Raw genomic sequence first — 21265 nt, forward strand, 5'->3', positions numbered from 1 at the left:
CATCGGCTAGATTGGTCCTCCTCCCTTGGTGCTGGTACTCTCACACATGACCGTCTGTTTTGGTAATATGGATGATTCAGCGCTATGCTTCCTGACTATGGCACTACTTGAAATGTGGTCATCTTTGCTCTCTGGTATTAATGGTAGCCTACACATACACTATTAAGCCTGAACTAATGCCAATCATCAAGACACGGTGCAGGATAATAAAGTGTGTTGTAAAGAGTCCAATACCTGTGTCTGGATGGCAGATGTCATGGGGTTGTGCAACGCTTAGAGAACAGTGTGATGTTTCTCCCTTGGTGTGGTCAATCTTGTTTGACCAGAATATCCATGATGAGGGTGTGGGTGGCCTTTCATACCCACTGGTTTCAACATCAAGGTGGTGTGACATCCACATTCAGGACAACTGGACACCCACAAAAACGTGTGACCTCTAAAAGTTAAAAAAGGTTTCAAAAGGCAACTGGACTTCTTTCTTCTTGGTTAAAGAGGTTTTGCTTCTCATCTGAGGAGCTTTCCTGTTTCGGACTGGAATATTGAGGGTTACAAAGCTTTAACCTGCATGGGATGCCTATCAAGCAAGTGCTGGGAATGCTGTTTAATGTCTCTCTGAGGCATTCTCTGAGTCTGCTGACCTTTGCTCATTGTTTTAACCGAGTGTCAGATGCTCCAGCAACTGCCTGATAACATTATCATTCCACTCGGGATGCCTGATCTAGATTTGCAGCTCCTTGGAAATTAAACCATTTAAACCAAATGAACCATTCTATCTGGGTGCCTAACATTTTTGTCAGTGAGTGTATGTAGGGGTAAAGGAACTGAAACTTGAAAGTTTTTGCTCAACTGTGAGCAAATTTCGAACTTTTAGAAAGAGGGCAAATCTCCGAAAAAGCATTTTGTATAAAAGCAAAAATAACTGGCTCTTTCGCATGCATTATCAAGTGCTGTGTGAAGAACTAAACCTAAAAACACAACAAAAAACACTAATTGTTGCAGAAACAGGAGCTGTTCTTCGCTAAAAAGAGGACAACTAAGCGATATTAAAAGAAAACAAACAACCACTGGTGCTTCTGACGGTTGTTAGAAACAGCCGAGGAAATCAATATGGAGAAAATCATAAGACGAATGTACTAAATCACCAACAAACAGAGAGATGCTGGACAAACAGGAATGCATTCTACCAAAACAGGAAGAAAACAAGAATGGAAAGTAATGAACCTGGAAGATAAGATAAGAGTGGGAAAGTGGACTTCTGAATGAAGTTAAAGAGTAAAGAGAAGAACCAGAGCTCTATGTAGTCCAATCTTTTAAGAGTCAAATCATAACTGATGGAGTCAAATTAATTTGGTTAAAGATCATTTGTAAACAACAGAAAGAGAAAGAGAGAGAAACATTGACGTCACTCAGGCTAGGGTGCTTGTCACATTCTCATCTGCATAAAGATCACGTGCGTAGGCAAAGCGTTACCTACCTTCCATTTCAATCAGTGACACGTATGCAATATCAACAAAAAAGGAAAGAAAGAAAAAAAGGAAACAAAAAGGAGAAAGGAATGTTCTCCGCAGCGAAATGGGAAAAAGACAATGACCTCTTTTAGTATCAAAGCTACATATTTAATCCAGAGACTGAGGAGGAATAAACAAAACCAAAAATCCAAATTAAATAGAGAGGGGGAAGGGAGGGGAGAAAAATCCAGATAAAATTCAAAACCAAATTAGAAAACAAAGAATGGAACTATAAACTACATGATTTGCTTAGTCTTTTTCGCTTGTACAAATGCAGCCATATTTGTATCAAAACAGAGGGGAGGGGGGAGATAGAGGGAGGCGGACAGAGTTAATTGTTATATTAGTGGAGCGGGGGAGGAAGAGGAGGAGGAGGAGGAGGGCATGCAGAACTGGCTGATGTGAAAGAGATGTGGGAAGAAAAATGCCAGGAGAGTGAGTCACACAGGACACAGATGAACAGGTAGCAGAGGAGGAGGGGGACGATGGCAGAGAGTATGGGAGGGGAGGGGGGGGGGCAGTCACTGCTAAGATGGACAAATTAAAGAGTCAGCACATTGGAAAGGGACCCCAGTCACGTTCAGGCCCCGTGTCTTCTCCAGCAGCAGCACCTCTCCTCTCTATGCTGTTTGGTTTTTTAACATTAACCCCGCTTTTCTTCCCCCAGACACTTTTAGTCTTTCTTGTGTTTATTTATAACAGCTACAGCAGGAGGGAGCCGTAAGGAGCTTTGTCATGTCTACAATATAAACTGAGAGTGTGTGTTGGGGGGAGCAGGGGAGCTTTACAGTCAAAATGGCTTGGGTCCCTTTTGAAAGAACATTAATTGTGTTAATAAATGTGTGAGATGTCCTAGTTATTGTCAGAAGATCATGTTCTCGTGTTTAAAGACATTCATTAATAATGAACAAAAAGACAACTGGCCCCTCTTTGGACTCTTCATCCACCGTGTAGGGGGAGCAATAAGGAAGGCCTCCCCACAGAAGAGCTCAGAGCAGCTGCAGCAGACAGAAAAGAGTTCATAAGCCCTCATCCGAAAAGCTCTAAAAAGGTGTCATTAAACACATTTTCAGTCAGTTTTCTAAAATCTCTGTCATGTGTTGATTATTAGGTTCATTTTGATGTTTGAAGCAGAAATTGACTCACTGCTGCCCCATGTGGCTGAAAGTGGTACACACTAAGGAAACTTTACATCCACCTCCCACATCAGGAGGCTCTATTAATCCAAACTGAGTTAAAAAAAAATGTGTTGCATAGTTACTGTTGTGAAAACATTTACACAAAAAATAATTCCTAAATTGCCCTTTAAAAAATACTTTTATTTAAACACATTCTGGTAATAAGGATAGCAAGAGATGAAGTGTTTCAGGTGTTAGTTTAACCCTTTTCTAACACATCTTAAGGTGTCATATAAAGTAAGCTACCAGGTTTTTTGCTGTATTGATGTTTTTTGCTCCAGATTTCTCCACACACTCAAAACAAGTGTGAATTGGATGGCTGTGAATCTGTGATTGTCTGTTTTAGACTTGAACAAGACTGAACCCACCACAAGAGTTAGACTTTGACTTGATCGAGTTGTTCTTTCTGTAATCTGTTTTCTGTGTTTGTATTGTGTCAGCATTAATGATTTAATCTACTGGAGTACTATTGTTATTACTTCTGTAATCTGAGGGTAGACAAATGTTTGACAAACCCCACCCACTTTACCCAAGTCCTAAACTTTTCTTCTTTTATGAACTTCCTCAAGAAAAAAGCCCTAAACTTAACTTTTTTAAAAAAAATATACCTTTTTCTATTAAACCAACCCTAAATCTATCCATCCATCTTCTACAGCTTATGTGTGGTCGGGTCGCAGAGGCAACAGATCCAGGAGAGAAATCCATACCTCCCTCTGCCCAGCGACACTCTCTAGCTCCTCCTGGGGGATCTCAAGGTGTTCCCTGGCCAAAGAGGACACATAATCCCTCCACTGAGTTCTGGGTCTGCCCCAAGGTCTCTTTTCAGGGGGACATGCCTGAAATACCTCCAAAGGGGAGGTGTCCAGGAGGCATCCTAATCAGAAGCTCGAACCACCTCAGCTGATTCCTTTTGATGCAAAGGAGCAGCGACTCTACTCCGAGATCCCCCCAGATGACGGAGCTCTTCACCTTATCTCTAAGACTGAGCTCAGGCACTCTACGAAGGAAGCTCATCTCAGCCGCTTGTATTCAGGACCTCGTTCTTTCCGTCACGATCCACAAGCCTTTCGACTCAACTCTTTCTTCACCACGTCTAATCAAAGCAACGCCCTCATTACTGCTGACAAAGCCCCAATCTCTTGATCCTTCTCCCACTCCACCCTACCATCACTCATGAACAAGACTTCAAGATACTTGAACTCCTCCACCTGAGGCAGAGACTTATCCCCGACCCGGAGGGATCATTCCCTTTATTTCCAGTTGAGAGCCATGACCTCAGACTTAGAGGAGCTGACTCTGATCTCAGTCGTTTTACACTCAGCTGCAAACTGTCCCTAAATCTAACATTTGTATTTACTGTACTTCCCCAACAAACAACTCCAAAACTTATTTTGTATATACTATTTCCCAGGAACCACAGACATAACCTTTAATTTTATTCTGATCTGGACTTGATCTTACCTCACGCAACTATCAAGCGTCAAACTGAGATAAAACCTGACAAAAACCCAAAATCCAGGGGTTTGCTACCTTCACAAACAGGAGAACTATTTTTATCCCTTCTTTCACTCAATAGTTTGTCCAGAGCCGCAAAGCCTCCTTAAAAATTCAAATGAAGATAACAGAACTCATTAATAAGTCTACTGATAAAAAAGCCATCTAAAAAAATACTTTGGTACCATCTGAAATTAAACAACCACAGTTTTGACATTTATAAGCATTTTTTTTTCATGTTAGGACAAAGAGAAAGAAAAAACTATTCAGATAGAAATAACATTTGGTTTTTCAGGTTAAAATTCTAAACTACGCAGAACTATGAGTCCTTCTAATTTGTGAAAAATTAATGTTTTCACCTTGAAATAATAAAGCCTCCTGTAAAAATTAAAACAGTTTGTTACATAGTTATTTGTGAGGTACTGAATTCATTTACTTCAGTTTTTATGAAGTCATGTCTTTCCCCTAAAGGAAAATCTTCATTTCTAATTCTCATTGTTTTTAGGATGAACTGCAGTATATTTGCAGATCACTTTATTTTGATTGTTCATAATTTAGACGATGCAATTTTACACACCTATACACTGATTACTAAAGCAAAAGTTAAGAAAAATCTGTGAGAAAGAGAAAATTTCTTCTTTTCTGTTGTGTTTTTGCTTTTTCGTTTTTTCTTTTAAAGCTTCCTCACTGTTCACCTTACGAGATTGACAAGGAAGAAAAGCTACAAGACTAAGAATAAAAACAGGTTTAAAGATTTAACAAATGAATTTTAAGCCTTCAGTCGAGTGAACTGAACGTTACTGTTACTGAACTCAGCTGTGGTGGATGATTTTCCTCTTGTGGCCACAAGGAGTAGCAAGAAGCCAGTAATGACACCTTTTCCCCCCAACATGTTGAAGTTTTTCAGAGGGGACAGCTTTGAGGAAAAGGGCTGACTTTTCATTTTGATGAAAGCATGTCTGTTCATCAGCACGCAGCTGTTACTAGCCAAGCTCTTCTGTGAGTTTTCCCACACGGTGGATAAAACAGCTCTAAGCAGGGCTGGTGGACAACTACAAGGAACACAAATCGTGATGAAAATTAAGAGCACCAGAGATGTTACACAGAGCATTTCCTACATCACAGAACTGCAGCGGGAGCAATCAAACGTCACTTAGATCTAGGATCTGTCACACATGATCATCCTTCTGTATGTAGCTTCAGTTTGAGAGTCCAACATTCGAAATATTTTAGTGTTTGGTGATAAGGACAGCATCATCTTATGCCACATAGATGCTGCTTAAAGACAAGGCCAAATTACATGCTCCTCTTGTACCACATCCACACTGAGCGGCTCAGTTGTACATTTTCAACAAGCTTGAGCGCTAGAAGTAGAAACAGATACTCAGGAACAGAGTAGAAACCGCCACCTGGGGACATCATGCACATTGAAATGTAAAGCAGAAAAGAGGAGCATGTGTTTAACCACTTGTGATTTTGCAGGAGCTGTTGGATGCCTGGAAGAGAAGAGGATCTATCGCTGAGCAGAGCGTGTGCTTGAGTTAAAAAAAAAAATAAGACAACTGTATTGACAAGAAAAAACAAACTATGACACATACCCAGTTAACCTACTTGATCCAGTTCCAAAGCATTTGAGTGCTTTTTATATAAACAAGACAAAAAGATTTGGGCATTTATTAATGGGAAAATACAACGTAAACTGATAAGGAAAAAACAAACAAACAAAAAACAAAGATGGTTGAAATAAGCAGAGAGAAGAAGAAAGGGATTAGATGAGACCTCAGAGACATGCAAACTGGACTGGAGGAAAGCAGGGCTCGGTTCTCAGGAGTGGGTGTTTGTAGCCCAGTTTAGAGGCAAATTTATCAGAGAAAGTTGATTTCACAAGTGAACGCTGTTAGATCTCCTGTAAACGATGCCTTTTGGCTCATTTCAGCATCATCTGTCAGCCTACCGTTGCTTTAACGATCCATTTACAGCAGGGAGGAGCAAGGTTGTTTCCAATAAAGCACAAAGCTATTTACTGCTCATCACAGGAACGGTCTTTTAGGTAATCAGAGCCTAACAGAAAGCCTCATGTTGTAAACAAACAAGGTGCAGCTCTGAACTGAACATGTAGATGGAACCGGATGCCCGACTTATGACTCTTAATGTTTTAGGAGCCGTTTGTGACAAACCAGTTCCAAAAAACATAAAAACATAACTTTATAAAGTTCTTTTTACTGTTTCTGCCTTTGCTGTGTCAAATTAAGTAGAGAAGACAAAACTATCATTATTCACAATCTTTTTAAAAGTACATAAACCTTTGATGTGATTGGTTAGAGGGAATTAGAATTCGTATATTCTTAAATAAATATAAAAACAATTCTGCCCTTTCTTCCAACAATCTTGCATTTTGCTTTATTACATTTTTAAATATCTTTTGTCACACATTAAATTAATAAAGATGCTTCATTTAAAAAGCACTTAAGCCCTCTTGTTACTACTCAAAGGTGATCTTCCATTCTCATCCATTTTTTTAATCTTCTCCTCCTGCGGCTTTGAAAAAACACCAAAAATTCATCAAAATATAACTTTTGAGAGCAGTACAAAAATTTGGTTAAACAAGTGAGAAAACCCAGATCTTTTTGGAGCTCTCCAGCTCAGACATACACTATATTGCCAAAAGTATTCCCTCATCCATCCAAATCGCTGAATTCAGGTGTTCCAATCCCTTCCACGGCCACAGGGATATAAAATCAGGCTCTTGGGCATGCAGGCTGCTTCTGCTAACATTAGTGAAAGAATGGGTCGCTCTCAGGAGCTCAGGGAATCCCAGCGTGGTAAAGTGATAGGATGCCATTTGTGCAATAAGTCCAGTTGTAAAGATTTTCTCGCTACTAAATATTCCACAGTCAGCTGTTAGAGGGATTATAACAAAGTGGAAGCGATTGAGAACGACAGCAACAACAGGCCACGTAAAATCACAGAGCGGGCTCAGTGGATGCTGAGGCTCATAGAGCACAGAGATCAACACTGTTCTGCAGAGTCAACAGCTACAGACCTCCACACTTCATGTAGCCTTCAGATTAGCTCAGAAACAGCGGGTAGAGAGCTTCATGGAATGGGTTCCCATGGCTGAGCAGCTGCATCCAAGCCTTACGTCACCAAGTGTTAAGCACGCCGCCACTGGACTCTAGAGCAGTGGAGACGTGTCCTCTGGAGGGACGAATCACGATTCTCTGTCTGGCAATCCGATGGATGAGTCTGGGTTTGGTGGTTGCCAGGAGAACGGTGTTTGTCTGACTGCACTGTGCCAAGTGTCATTTGGTGGAGGGAGGATCATGGTGTGGGGTTGTTTTTCAGGACTTGGGCTCAGCTGCTTAGCTCCAGTGAAAGGAACTCTGAATGATTCAGCATCTCAAGACATTTTGGATAATTTCATGGTCCCAATTTTGTGGGAATAGTTTAAGGATGGCCCCTTCCTGTTCCAACAAAACTGCACCAGTGCACAAAGCAAGGTCCATAAAGACATCGATGAGTGAGTTTGTTGTGGAAGAACTTGACTGGCCTGCACAGAGTTCTGACCTCAACCTGACAGAACACCTTTGGGATGAATTAGAGCGAAGACTGTGAGCCAGGCCTTCTGTCCAACATCAGTGTCTGACCTCACAGATGAGCTTCTGGAAGAATGGTCAAAAATTCCCATAAACACTTCTAAACCTTGTGGAAAACCTTCACAGAAGACATGAAGCTGTTATAGCTGCAAAGGGTGGGCCAACATCATGTTAAACTCTATGGATTAAGAATGGGATGGTACTCAAGTTCATGTGTCTGAAGGGAGACAAGCAAATACTTTTGGCAATATAGTGTACTTCACAGGAGAAACTTAAATCAAAGTTCAAACAGGTCACAGGAAGTTGGGCTTTACATGACTGAACTGCCATTTTGATATCATTTACAGTTTTTACACAATCACAGTTTGTATTGTACGGCTTTTGACCATTTAACCATAGATTGTCTAACTTACAATGAAATGCATCAGCTTCTAACTTTTGAGCTGTCTAAATTTAATAAATGGTTTGCAAATAAACTCCTTTTACCCCTACAGTCTTTACTTCTTACTGAGTTTATACATCATAATGTCAGCATTTTGCCAGTTTAGATTATTACAAATGAAAGTTTCAAATTAAAGAAGCTGATAAATGTTGAAGCATTGAGCAGAATCTGCATTGGGACCCTTTAAAATGTCTTCTGAAATGTCCTAATTTAGTATTTATTTAGAGGTATCCTTAAATGTTTGTCTCTATATTACTTTTAACAACTCAGTTTTTACTTTTACAACAGAAAAGTATGTTCAAAGATGTTTCAAAAGTCATTAAATGAATTCAACAGTCATCATTTTTGACTCTAAACTATAAACCAAAATTAATGTAAGTTTACCAAAATTTATTTAAATGACTCTAAAACTATGATGAAGCATTTATCAATATTTTTTAAGCTTTTCCCTCACAGGACTCAAGAATTTTACTGCCTGCAAATTCTATGAGAAAGAAACTAAAGCACAGAAGGAGAATGTTGTCTGCTCACATGTCTGCTTCTGTATCTGTTCAGGGTAAAAATAAAAGGCACTTCACTTTGCCTTTGCAATAATTAGAGTTTTATGTTTGAATATTTTTGTCTCTATTTATTTTGTTTTCTACATCTTCTGCATGTGGAAATGTAAAAGGAATTTTAAGGGAAAAAACCCCCAAAACATAACATAATAAAATAAACTGATTTGATAAGAAAAGGAAAAAAAAAAAAAAAAAAAAAAAAAAAAAAAAAGCTATCTGTATTTTGGCCAAACAGATTAATTCTGAGGAAGTTTTGAAAACCAGTATGTCACACCAAATGTTTGGAAAAGTCAAACCTAATCATGTATTTTTTTTTTCAAAACTCTAAAGTGAGCAGTAGCTTAAAAGTAGAAACATTTATTTATTTATTCAAAATCCTTTTGAGCAAATTTAAATTTTCCAACCAAGATGCTGTATGCTACTGTTGTGCTATGACTCAGAGGATGTGTGCTGAAAAAAAAAAACCTCCACAGTGATCTTTCTTCTCTTGTCTCCCTCCCTCTGTTACTGGCACACAACAACAAAACTTAAAAACAACAACAACAAAAAAAACTGACAAAAGGAGAAAAAAAAGCAACAAGATGGCAGAGGAGTCAAAGAAAGAGCCAGAAATAAAGCAGCGGGAGCAGCAAGTTTCACACAGGACGTGTCAAAAATAAAAGTGGTAATAATTATACCTTGACCCAGATTAAAGTGATAAAAAAAGATAAAGAAAACCAAATCTTTTTGTATCTAGAAGATGAGAGTTCATGTAACCCTAACCAACACAGGAGAACAAGTTAAAAGATTGGCAGACTGGCAGAAACCGCTGGACTGGGTGGGGGTTGGGGGGAGTGAAACAGAGGAGATTACGTACATCGTTCCCCTTCTCGCCCTCGCCGTGTGGGAGTCTGCCGGCCTTGCCATTGCGGCTCCGCTGGCTGTGATCCCCGTTGTGCCTCGCAGCAGGATTATTGGCAGCTGGTGACGGCGACGCCTTCTGCCCGTCTGCCTTGTGCTTGGATTTTAGTCTGTGGGGAGGGCAGGCGTAGGTTTCTGTATTAGAATAACCGTGCACATCTACGTTTATCATGACGGCAGGTGCCAAGCCAGGAAATCTATGGCAAAAACAGAAAAAAATGGCTTCCACACTGCAGGACTTTACTTTTAGGTAACTAATTTACACCGGGTGGCGTTTTGATGAAGAGCTGTGCTCAAAATGCCACTTGGTGTAAATAAATGAGGCAAAAGTGAAGTCCTGCAGTGTGGAAGCCCCTTTTTTCTGTTTTAGCCATATTTATAAGTGGAAATAATAAAAATTACGTTGATAGGTTGTGCGAATGTAAGTGAGCACAATTCATTTTTAATGTTCCATTTTGTACTTCAAATACACTTAAAGGGATAATCTGATGACTATGTCAAATAGTCATGAATAGTTTGTACCTTATAAGTGGTGACATCAGTCACAGAACAAGGAGTATTGGAAAATGGACAAGTCTTCCTACGGGCTTTGCTAATGGCTAATGGAACTGGGGCCCCTTTTGTATTGTTTCAGGCTTCTAAAACAACTCTTTCTCAAAAATGTCATCCAGGTGTGACAGAATGCTACATTAGCTAAAATTAAACCACTGCACTTTTGCATGACACTGTTTAGTTTGTCGTCAGGAGTCGAGTAAACTTTTGGTCTAACCAAAAGGCTAACTGATACATTCAGCAGCATCAAGAGATCAACGTTTGCACAGTAAAGTGGACGTTGTTCAGTTGACAAAACAGCTACAGACTAAACAAATGCTGTCATGCAAAAGTGTAATGGTATAATTTTAGCTAATGTAGGGTTCTTTCGCACTGGTGTAACATTTTTGAGAAAAAGTTGTTTCAGAAGCCCGAAAAACTTTATAAAAGGCGGCCCAGTTTGGCTAGCTATTAGCCTAACCTGGAAGAAGACCTCCGCCCTTTTAGTCATACTTTGTGCTCTGTGACTTATGTCCCGACTGATAAAGACTATTAATAACTATTTGACAGAACATCCCTACAACAATCCACTAAACTATGCCTTTAAACAATGTTTGATCAGATGTGTTTCATTCCAAATAAACAGAATTTACAGTCCCAAAGAAACAGTCCAGGCAGAGCAACCTTGGACAGAAAAGGGTGATTTCATACCAAATTAAACTGAACCATGACTCAGTTTGTTACCAATAAAAAGAAAACCTCTTTTTAAAAGTTCTCTTTTAGACATCAAGTTAAATCAGCAATTGCCAGAAACTGTAAAAAGGAAACAAAACAAAACAAACAAAAACAAAAAAAACAGATGTGCCACAATTAAAGAGATGGAGGCATTTTAAATTGGAATACGGTCAAACAGAAGAATAAAACATTCGGTGCAAGATGACTAAGTGTGACTGACAATAGATGCTTATTGTTCAGCCTGCATTCAGACTGAGATATCACAGCCATTTAAAGGACATTATTATAAGACACGCCGAGGAGCCCCATTTGTATCCTAATCTATCCCCCTGAGGGCCGGGAGTAAATGAGACATAGAGACTGACAGTCACCAGGGCAACTGCGCTGTCGTTAGAGCAATTTCAGTGTGTGACTAAACTGAGCCTGTGTGTGTGTATGCGTGTGCATGTGTGGGTGTGTGTATGTGTGTGGGGTTGAAGTTTCTACCTGTTGGGAGATTTGGAGGTGCTCCTAGTGGAGGACAGGGAGGCGCTCTGGGAGCTGCAGCAGCTGCCTTGGCGCTGTGAACTCCTGCTGGGGGTCTCACCGGGGGATCTGAAGGATGACAGCAGATGGACAAAGCACATCCACACATATGTACACACACAAATACACAAACACACACACACACAGAGCCACGAGCGTGCATGCAAACATCATGGGGGGGACACACAGCACAACGCGCTTAGTAGTCCATCTTGTGAAATATAAAACTATTCAAGCTCGAACATGTTCATTTTTCTTTGAATCAAGACAGGCAGCAAATGCAACCTGAAGTCACAGAAAGCGCTTAGAGGAAACACTTTATATTCCCTCACATTCTCTGAGTCTGAGCCTTGGATAATAGATGCTAAACAACAATATAAATGTATGAGAGACGCAGTGTGACTCCAATTGCTCCTGTTGCTGAGGATGAAGACTGCTGTTCAGTTTGTTTTAATGGGCGCAGAAGACAAATTGTGTACTAATATAACGCACACTGCACAACACTGTGCAAATACACATAAAATGAACATGTATTTAAAATGTAATTTAAAAAGCAACAAGGTTTTTTTTTCTATTCTGCAGTAATTGTGCTCATTGTGAAGTAGAACCATATGCTAGTTCTATTCTTATGACGTGAGAATGTTGACTTTAATAAAAAAAAAATATATATATTTATGAATATCTTGCCATTTCCTACACTCCAAACATTACAAAGTGTTTTCCTCATGCATCTTGAATTTCTGTTGCCAACATTTCAGTGTCCTGTTGTGTGCATGTTTGGTAAACCAAAAAAGATTTTCAAAAGATAGATTCCCCCTTCTGTCTCACCTCTTTTTCTGTTTGTTCTTGTCTTTGTGTTTGTTCTTTGGGCTGCCTGATCTGAAACAAAAATCAGATGCAAGATAATGAAGCTGTGCGGATTACAAGCAGGGGGAATCGATGTAACATTTGCTGACATTGTTGTGGGAACAGATGGGAATCGTCAGGCAGAAACAGTGCTGGCATATAGGCCACAAAAGAAAACTCAGTGAAAGATTGCGTTTATGTACGCTATGACTGCAAGGTGACAAGGTGCTTCAGTGTTTTATGGGATACACACCTGTATCTTCTCTTTTTTCTAGAGTCAGAGGCAGAGGCAGATCTGCAAAGACAAAATCATTATACCAAAATACAATTAACTTATTTAACACTGACTTAATTACACTCACTGACAAAAACAAAGTTAGACATCCGGAAGGAATGATTTGATTTGAACATTATTCAGTTCACATATAGACCAGTGATCAGTCTCTAATTGATTAGATTTTCAAGGAGCAAACACGTCTAAAACAGGCACCAGAGGGCATAAGTGGTGGAATCACAGGTGGAGCAATAGTGTTATCAGGCAGTTGCTGGAGCTTCCGACGGTCAGTCAAATTGGTGAGATGAATTAGATCATAGACATAAATATGTACCTGTACTGCCAACTCTGTTATCATTTGATCTGATATTGGAAACATTATAATACAATCACATGACCTTTCAAAGTTTTATTTCCAGCCCCGTGGGTGCTTAACTCTTTTCTGTCAGTGAGCGTGATTTAGATATTGTAGCTGAGCACCTATACAAAGTAATCAGGTTCTCTTGTACCTCAACCTCTTCTTTTTTTTTCTTTCTGTTATGCGCCATCCCAGCACCTGCTTACTGCGGTCAGTTCTAAGACAGTGGTGGTATTTTAGATCAATGTTAATGCCTAAAAGAGGAGTTTTATGATAAAATTACTCAACATTACTCAAATTAAAAGAGTCTCATTTGATGTTAAATACAATTTTTCACGCACACACCAGCGCAAATCAGTGTTATTCTAAAACCTGCTACTCATTCCAACAAGCGTTTTATGATTCACTTTTTTTCATCATCCTTGCAGACCAAAGAGGATGTGTCTGTGTGTGCAGAGGTGTCCCGACGGAGTTCTCTTCTCACAGCAGGTTTCTGCAAATGTTGGAGGTTTCAGTTCGTTTCTATAGGTTCTCTAAAGATCTTTGTCGCTGCGACAAAGCAGGAGAAAAGTCACAGCCGCATGTCAGTTCTTATAAAATGAGTAGGCCGGCTATTCTGCAGTTCTCAACATTAAGACACGTCACCTTCATATCACTTTCACCCTCAGTGCAGTTACCATGGTGATTAGTCGGGCTGGTGTGCTTGAGACACTTATTCTCCTGAACATCCCCCCTGCTGTTCTGAACACCTACAGCCCGCAGCCTGCAGTAGGAGGGAGAGCGAGCATGACGAGTGTTGACTTGCTGAAAGGGGAGTAATAAAGCTGTCACAGGAACATATGTGGCTGATATGAGACTCGGAGCTGCGGCGCATGTTTCCTCACAGGAGGAAATCAGGCGGAGACTGCTTCAAATCAGGTGCTTCTGCTTAAAAGAACTTTCTTCTCCGTTCTCGCACGCTCCGCTGAAACACTGGAGCGAGTTCCGAAGTCAATAGGCAGCAGAATTCTGACAGAAAGGGACTTTAAAGTCTCCTCCCAGTGTAGATTTTAAAAAGGAGCCTCAGAAGACAATATCTGAGGGGTGGAGCCCAGTGTGTTGCTCTACCTCTGCTTTTCCAATACATTATTCATATATCAACAGTACCTGCAATGCAGAGGATCCCTGGTGTGAGGATGGGAGGGGGACGGGGATGTGCATGGATGGATGAGAGGTGGGAAAGCAGAGCAGAGCAGCTCAGCAATTTAGTGAGAGGCTCATTTTTCTTGTGCTGTGTGCCCCAAAGAGGCTGGGTTATTAGAGCAGCACATTTGGCCCCCACCCCTCCAGTCAGGCAGGGAATAAAGGGGAGTGGGGGAGGCCCCTCTACAATTTCTTAGGACTGTTATGATGTCCCAAGGCACTGGACAGGATTTTCTTGATGAGTTCTTCCTCTTTCTGCTTCTTCTTCCTTTCTGTGTTTGTCTCCTAATATCTTTACATCTTCCTCCTCTGTCTTTCCTTTCCTCCATTCTCCAATTTAACATTTTATTCTCATGTTCATTTTCCTTCACAAGTCTCTTAACATCTCTTTGGTAGCTTCCTTTTCCATTTCTCCTCTCGTTGACTTTCTCACCTTTTTCTTATCAAATTTCAATTTCAGGTTTATTTTCCTATTCTTATTTTTTTTCTCTTCATGTTCATGTTGCATCATTTTAACTATTAGTTATACTAGTATTCTCTACTACTACTACTAGTTATTCTCTATTGCTTCCTCTCATCTCAACTTATTCAATTTCTTTTCTTTCTTCCTTAATTCCTACCTATTTACCTTCCTTCTGTTGTTTTTCTAAATGTATGTATGTATGTATGTATGTATGTATGTATGTATAGCAGGGACGGCTAGTATCAGTGAGCTAGTAGGGCTAAGCCCTTCCTAGTGTTTACAATATAAATGTTAAAATACCTAATAAATACCTAATAAACACAATTTAAAAATATTGTATCACATTTTGTGAAATTTACAACAAAACTGGTGCCAAACAGTCACGAGAAAATCCCCAAGTCTTTCCAAAGGGCTGACTTTTTACAGCCCCGTTCAGCCCCTTGTCAGAATGATTGACAGCTGTCTTGTCCCGCCCCCTCAGGTTAGCGTTAGGGTTTGCTGCTCATTTGGGCTAATTTAGTTCAGCCCAGGGTCAGCCCAAGGCCTCAGGCTTTAGCCAATGAGAGTGGGCGTGGTTTATCTTGGACTGAGATAAGTACGATGGCGAGCAAGATAAAGATATTATTTAATTTCTCACTCGTTTTCCATAATGTGTTTGGGGGACAAACCGTAAGTGAAGAGGTTGGGAGCAGATAGACCCAAGGATATTCAGTTTTCCTGTGACCTGCTTTCAGTGAAAGGACTGGCAAACAGCAAGTGTAGCTAACAGATCTTTAACGAGGTGGTTATTAACATTTTGGATCCCAGAAAAGTTGTCAGAGTGAGCTTCTCTTTAAATAAGGTAGGATTCATTTAAAAAAAGAAGCACTTTCCAATATTGCATGTTTTGTTTGATTTTACCTTATCAGTGTGATTAGTAGTTGTGTCAAGGAGTGTGGTGCAGTGTTATTCAAAGCTGTTTGACTGGGAAAAATCATCTGAAATGGTTATAGCTGAAACTCTTACTGAAGGGAATGAAGTATTGGACAACTGACAGAGGCTCTATGTGAGCTTGGTTTTTAGTGGTGGTTTGTTTTAAGGTTGTCTTTGTGATGAAAAATAACATAATGTTAATTTGTAGAAGGTTTTCTTTATTTCAAATTAGATGCTTTTGTTGTTGAAATCCAAACTGCTGCGTTTTATTATATATCTGTTAGCCCACCCTACAAATATCACCACCATCCTCCACTGATATATATATATATACATGCATGTGTTCCTGTCATTTCATTTTTCATTGTTCACTTACACTTTGCTAAACATTTTTGTTCTTTTCTTCATTCCCTCTTTCCCTCTCACATAGTTGTCCTACAGAAAATAATGTTTTGCTTCCATATATTCCTTGAATCAAATCAATTTATTACTCACATCTTTTATTCCTGCCTTATTCCTGCTATCTTTTATTCATCTTCGTGACTTATCCTTTTCTTCTATTATAGCTCCTTTTCATCCTGGCCTTCCAACCTCTCCTCTTTTATTTGCTTGTGTCCTCCATTCTTTAATTCACCTGCCTCTTTACCTTCCTTCTTTCTTGTCTTTTTTTAACAGTCGTGGATGAAACACAAGTGACACATTAAGGCCAAATTGAAATAAAACAGCAGATAAAATTGAGAAAGATAAAAAGAGAGACCTTTAAACTATCAAACTATTTATTTATTTATTTCATGTATGTTTTCCGATGATCCTACAGATCTTACTGAACCGCACGTCTCTGTGGGAGAAAACCTGGAAAAGTTAGACTTTCTTACTTTTTGATGACATGTGATTGATGACAGTCTCTCACACACTCACCTGCCTCGCTTGTGCTTCTTCCCACTCTTTTTCTTCTTCTCCCTGCGAGTGGGTGAGGAGCTGCCAAACCTGGTGATGAAAACAAGGAGAGGGAGAGGCTGGCATGACATCTGAGCTGCCGAAATCTTCCTCACCGAGTCTCACTCTCATTCTCTTTCGCCAACCTCGTCAAAGACAGAGCGGGAGACGAGAATACCCTCTGCCAGTCCCTCCCCACCCTCTCTCCACAGTTGCAGTATCTGATGACTCATTTGCATGTACACAGCTAAATAATTAGAAGTCATTTTCCCAAAACCACTGTGTAATTATTCTGTCAGTGAGGCTGGGAGAGAAAAAGAGGTGAAAGGAGACAAATCCAGCCACTTCTCCAGCAGAAGCCATTTCCACTCACCGAGTCCTTCGACGGCCAGACTTCTTCTTCTTCTTCCTTTTCTTTGGACGAGGGGATTGAGAGCTGCTTGATTTCCTTTTCACTCTGAATTGGCCACAGAAAAATAAAAAAATTGAGGTGGGGGTGGGAAGGGAGCGAGGAAGTGAAGAATACTGAAATCATTTACAAGTGATTGTTATTATAATCATTTTCAGCTTCTGATTATAGTATTTGGTTTTGTTTTGATGCTGTGCCAATAACAGGACAAGTGTATATTTTCACATTTCCTCAATTCGTCCAGCCAAAATGTAATATTAATGCAAAACGTGCCAGTAAGGAAACAGGAAACTGTTAAAAGGAAATTATACTCGAATTTGGGTGTGAAAAGCTGCATGTGAAAAGAAGAGTCAAAGACCTCTGATATCATATTGAATTAAAATTGCCTATGTCTACATGCCTGCTATACAGGGCCTTGAAAAAGTATTCACACCCCATTAAACTTTCTAGTATTTTGTCAAGTTACAACCACAAACTTCAAAGTATTTTACTGGGGTTTTCTGTGATCAGCCAAAAATTTCACCTGTGAGTAATTTATTTTCAGAGTAAATCCAGGTGTTCTGTGTAGGTCAATCAAACAGCATCAAGAAGACCAAGGAGCACACTAGACAGGTCAGTGATAAAATTGTTGAGAAGTTTAAAGCAGGGTTAGGTTATAAAAAAAACCTAAGCCTTAAAGATCTCACAGAGCTCTGTTCAAGCCATCATCTGAAAATAAAAAGAGTAGTAAAATCAGTCCACCTAAACTGACAGGCTGGGCAAGGAGAGCATTAATCTGACAAGCAGCCAAGAAGCCCCATGGTAACTCTGGAGGAGCTGCAGAGATCCACAGCTCAGGTGGGACAATCTGTCCATAGAACAACTATTAGTGCTCCATAAGTTTGTCCTTAATAGAAGAGTAGTGAAAAGAAAATCATTGTTGAAAGGAAACCAGAAGAAGTCCTGTTTGCATTTTGACACAAACCATGAAGGAGACACAGGAAACATGTGGAAGAAGGAACTCTGCTCAGATCAGACCAAAATGAAACATTTTGGCCTAAATGCAAAAAGCTGTATGGGGCAGAAAATTAACAATGCACATCACCCTGAACACACCATCCCCACTGTGAAACATGGTGGTGACAGCATCATGCTCTGGGGATGCTTTTCTTAAGCAGGGACAGAGCATTTGGTGGGAAGCTGGATGGAGATAAATACAGGGAAGTCATAAAACAAAACCTGCCAGAGGCTGCAAAAGACTTGAGACTGGGGGGCAGGGCTTCACTTTCTTGCATAACAACAACCCATAAAATCCAGCAAGGGCTACAATGCAATGGTTTAGATCCAAGCATATTCAAGTATTCACATGGTCAAGTCAAAGTTGAGACGGAATTCTATTGAAAATCTGTAACAAGACTTAAAAAAATTTTCTGTTCATTGAGACTATCCATTAAACGTGACACAGCTTGAGTTATTTTGCGAAGAAAAATGGGCAAAAGTTTCCGTCTCTAAATGTGCAAAGCTGGTAGAGACAAACCCCAAAAGACTTACATCAAAAAAATGATTCTAAAAAGTGCTGAATGCATATACTTGCCACTGTTTTCAGAATTTTATTTTTAAAAACTTTTGAAAACCATGAATCATTTCCTTTCCACTTCCCAATTACCATTTATGTACTATTTTATTTTAGTCAATCACAGAAAATCCTAATAAAATACTTTGAAGCTTGTGGTTGTAATGTGACAAAATGTGGAAAAACATAAGGGGTATGAATGCTTTCTCAAGGCCCTGTAATTTTTCATAAATCTTTTTGGTATTTTGAAGAGCTGTTTTTGTTAGTACAACACATTTTTTTAAAACATATTCAAGGAAGCACCCAGAAACCATTTGTAGAGATGATAAAATTCATGATAGGAAGGCAGACATCTGGCAAAGACACCCTTCAGCCCACCTGCTGTCACTGTGGTAGTCATAGTCTCCGTCTTCGTAGCCATCTACTTCAGTGTCGTGTTCGTACTCATGCGGCTGATAGCTAAGGTGGTTCACCCTGAAAACACATGAATCATGAGATGAAGTGCACAGAAAAGGACAAACAGCAGCATCTACACACTGTGCTTCGAAATAGTTTGACTTTTTCGACTTTCTGCTGCAGTTTGTTGCATCACCATGGCAATCAGCAACACAATGGAAGGGTAAACAATGGAAAAGCTAATTTTACAAACATCGGAATGACTCACATCTTCATCAGCCGAGTGCAGACACTCTGATGAAGAGAAACGCTGCAACATTAGCTGTAAAGTGTGATTGTCCCCTCCGGAGCTAAAATGATACTGGTTAGCTAAGTACTCTAAATTAATCATGTCATGTTGCTCTATGTTTGTTCTATTTTAACGCAAAATTTTCTCTATTTAGCTGTGTGATTAGTTAATACCAGCAGCCTGTTGTTTGCAGGGTTTCTGCCCTGCTGCCTCGGATTTGAAACAGAGAACACTGATGTTCACAGTCAGCATCAGCACCTGTTCACTATCTGAAAGCGTCTAACTGTGCTGAAGGCCAACCCTGCTAGCTAAAATGAACTGGGAACAAGAGAAACATACATTAACTGGATTGCATTGCATTTAAGAGAAACATTACTTACTGAGTCTAACCAAGTTACCAGGTAAGTGGTATTTTATTGGCTTCAGTAATTCCTGCGCAACAAGAGCTCTTTGTGCTGCAACATTTCTTAAAATGTGTGTAAAATGAGCACAATTATTTGAACACGAATGGAGCGTCTTAACTAGAGTCACAGCACAAACACAGTCAGGGAGATCAAGACGTTCAGTAAGAGTCCAATTTATTCTCCCTGGTCCTTAATAGTGTAAACTAAATTTTATTCCTATTCAAACAACAATTTTGAAATAAATCACTGAAGTAAAAAGTACTGATTCTGAGAGAACTGTATGTTAGCCCCCAGAATCAACAGCAGAGAGACAAAGTTGTAGAGAAATACAGGAAATATCCTAGAACTCCAAACGTCCCACAGAGGTGCATTAAATCCATTATTAAGAAATGAAAATATGATGCCACCACAGCAAACCTGCCAAGAGAGGGCCGCCCACCAAAACTCACATATTGATGAAAAAGGACATTAGTCAGAGAAACTATTAAGAGGCCAAAGATCATCCTGATGGAGCTGAAGCTCTTCTGTAGACAAGAGACAAGAGCATCTGTCCATAGGACCCCTATAAGCTGCAGAGTTGAGCTTTGTGGAAGAGTGACAAAAAAAAAAACTAAAATAAGAGAATTGTTTAAAGAAAATAATATTAATAAAGCAGACTGTTTGGAATTTGCCAAAAGGGTTTTGAAGACTGCTCAAAATATGTTGGAGACTGTGAATGTGCCGTGGTCAGATAAGACTGCACTTTTGGCCATCAAGGACAACGCCATGTCTGGAAGGAACCTAACACCTGAGAACATCGTCCCCATAATAAAATATGGTGGGGGCAGCATCATGCTGTGGGAATGTTTTTCTACAGCAAGTACTGGGAAACTAGTCAGAGTTAAAGGACGGATGATCCATCTTATAGCAGGACAATGAAACCTAAATACACTGCTGAAGAAAACACTCCACTGGTTTAAGGAGAACCAGTTAAAGGTCCTGAAAGGACCCAGTTAAAGCCCAGACCTCAGTCCAGTTGGGAATCTCTGGTTTGATATACAGATTGTTGGACACAATCAGGACCCATCTGACCTGGAGGAGCAGGAGCTGTTTTGTCATGAAAAATGGAGAAGAATATCCAGTGGTTAGATAGACCAAGCTTGTGGAGATGAACCTGAAAAACTTGCTGACGTAACACAAAGTACTGACTGATACAATTTTCCCAAAATTCATTCCAAATTCCAGACTGTAAGGTTGTGGCGGATCAGTCACTCTGTGATCTCAGTTGGAGTTGAGAAAGCGAGGTGATTGAATCTAGCTCCTGTGTTGTGATTCCTATTCCTCCACAAGGTAAAACATAAATCAAGAGGAGACAATACTTATGCAACCCACTGTATGTAACATGCAACATTTATTTTTTTTTGTCATTTTTTGTGACCCCAGATTTATGAATAATGAGCTCACATTTGCGGCTCAGCTTGTGGGATTATTATCTCCTAATTCCTCGCATGCTGCATTGTATTTACTGACAGATGGTCACAAACTCCTTCCTAATCCTACCTACCCCAACACCCTTTTTCCCCTTTAACGCCCCTCTGATCCACCCAATCGTACCTTTCTATCTTTACGCAAGCCTAAAAACATCCAGGTGCTGGTCATAAAATTAGAATATCATGAAAAAGTAGATTGATTTCAGTAATTCCATTTAAAAAGTGAAACTTGTATATTATATTCATACATTACATACAAACTCATATATTTCAAATGTTTATTTCGTTTAATTTTGATGATTACAAATG

The 21265-nt window shown here is 39.8% G+C and overlaps 1 protein-coding gene across 1 annotated transcript in view; it reads right to left on the reverse strand.

The window, feature by feature from the left end:
* Positions 1–21265, reverse strand: part of srrm3 (serine/arginine repetitive matrix 3) — a 109315-nt gene that overhangs the window by 10359 nt on the left and 77691 nt on the right. The window contains exons 4-10 of the mRNA XM_017412595.3: positions 18777–18872; positions 16811–16894; positions 16420–16488; positions 12566–12607; positions 12295–12345; positions 11428–11535; positions 9632–9785 (exon numbers count right to left, since the gene is read on the reverse strand). Of these exons, the coding sequence (XP_017268084.1) occupies positions 9632–9785; positions 11428–11535; positions 12295–12345; positions 12566–12607; positions 16420–16488; positions 16811–16894; positions 18777–18872 (604 nt within the window). The remainder of the gene's footprint in view (positions 1–9631; positions 9786–11427; positions 11536–12294; positions 12346–12565; positions 12608–16419; positions 16489–16810; positions 16895–18776; positions 18873–21265) is intronic.

Source organism: Kryptolebias marmoratus, linkage group LG13 (assembly GCF_001649575.2).
Source record: "Kryptolebias marmoratus isolate JLee-2015 linkage group LG13, ASM164957v2, whole genome shotgun sequence".
Classification (NCBI taxonomy): domain Eukaryota; kingdom Metazoa; phylum Chordata; class Actinopteri; order Cyprinodontiformes; family Rivulidae; genus Kryptolebias; species Kryptolebias marmoratus.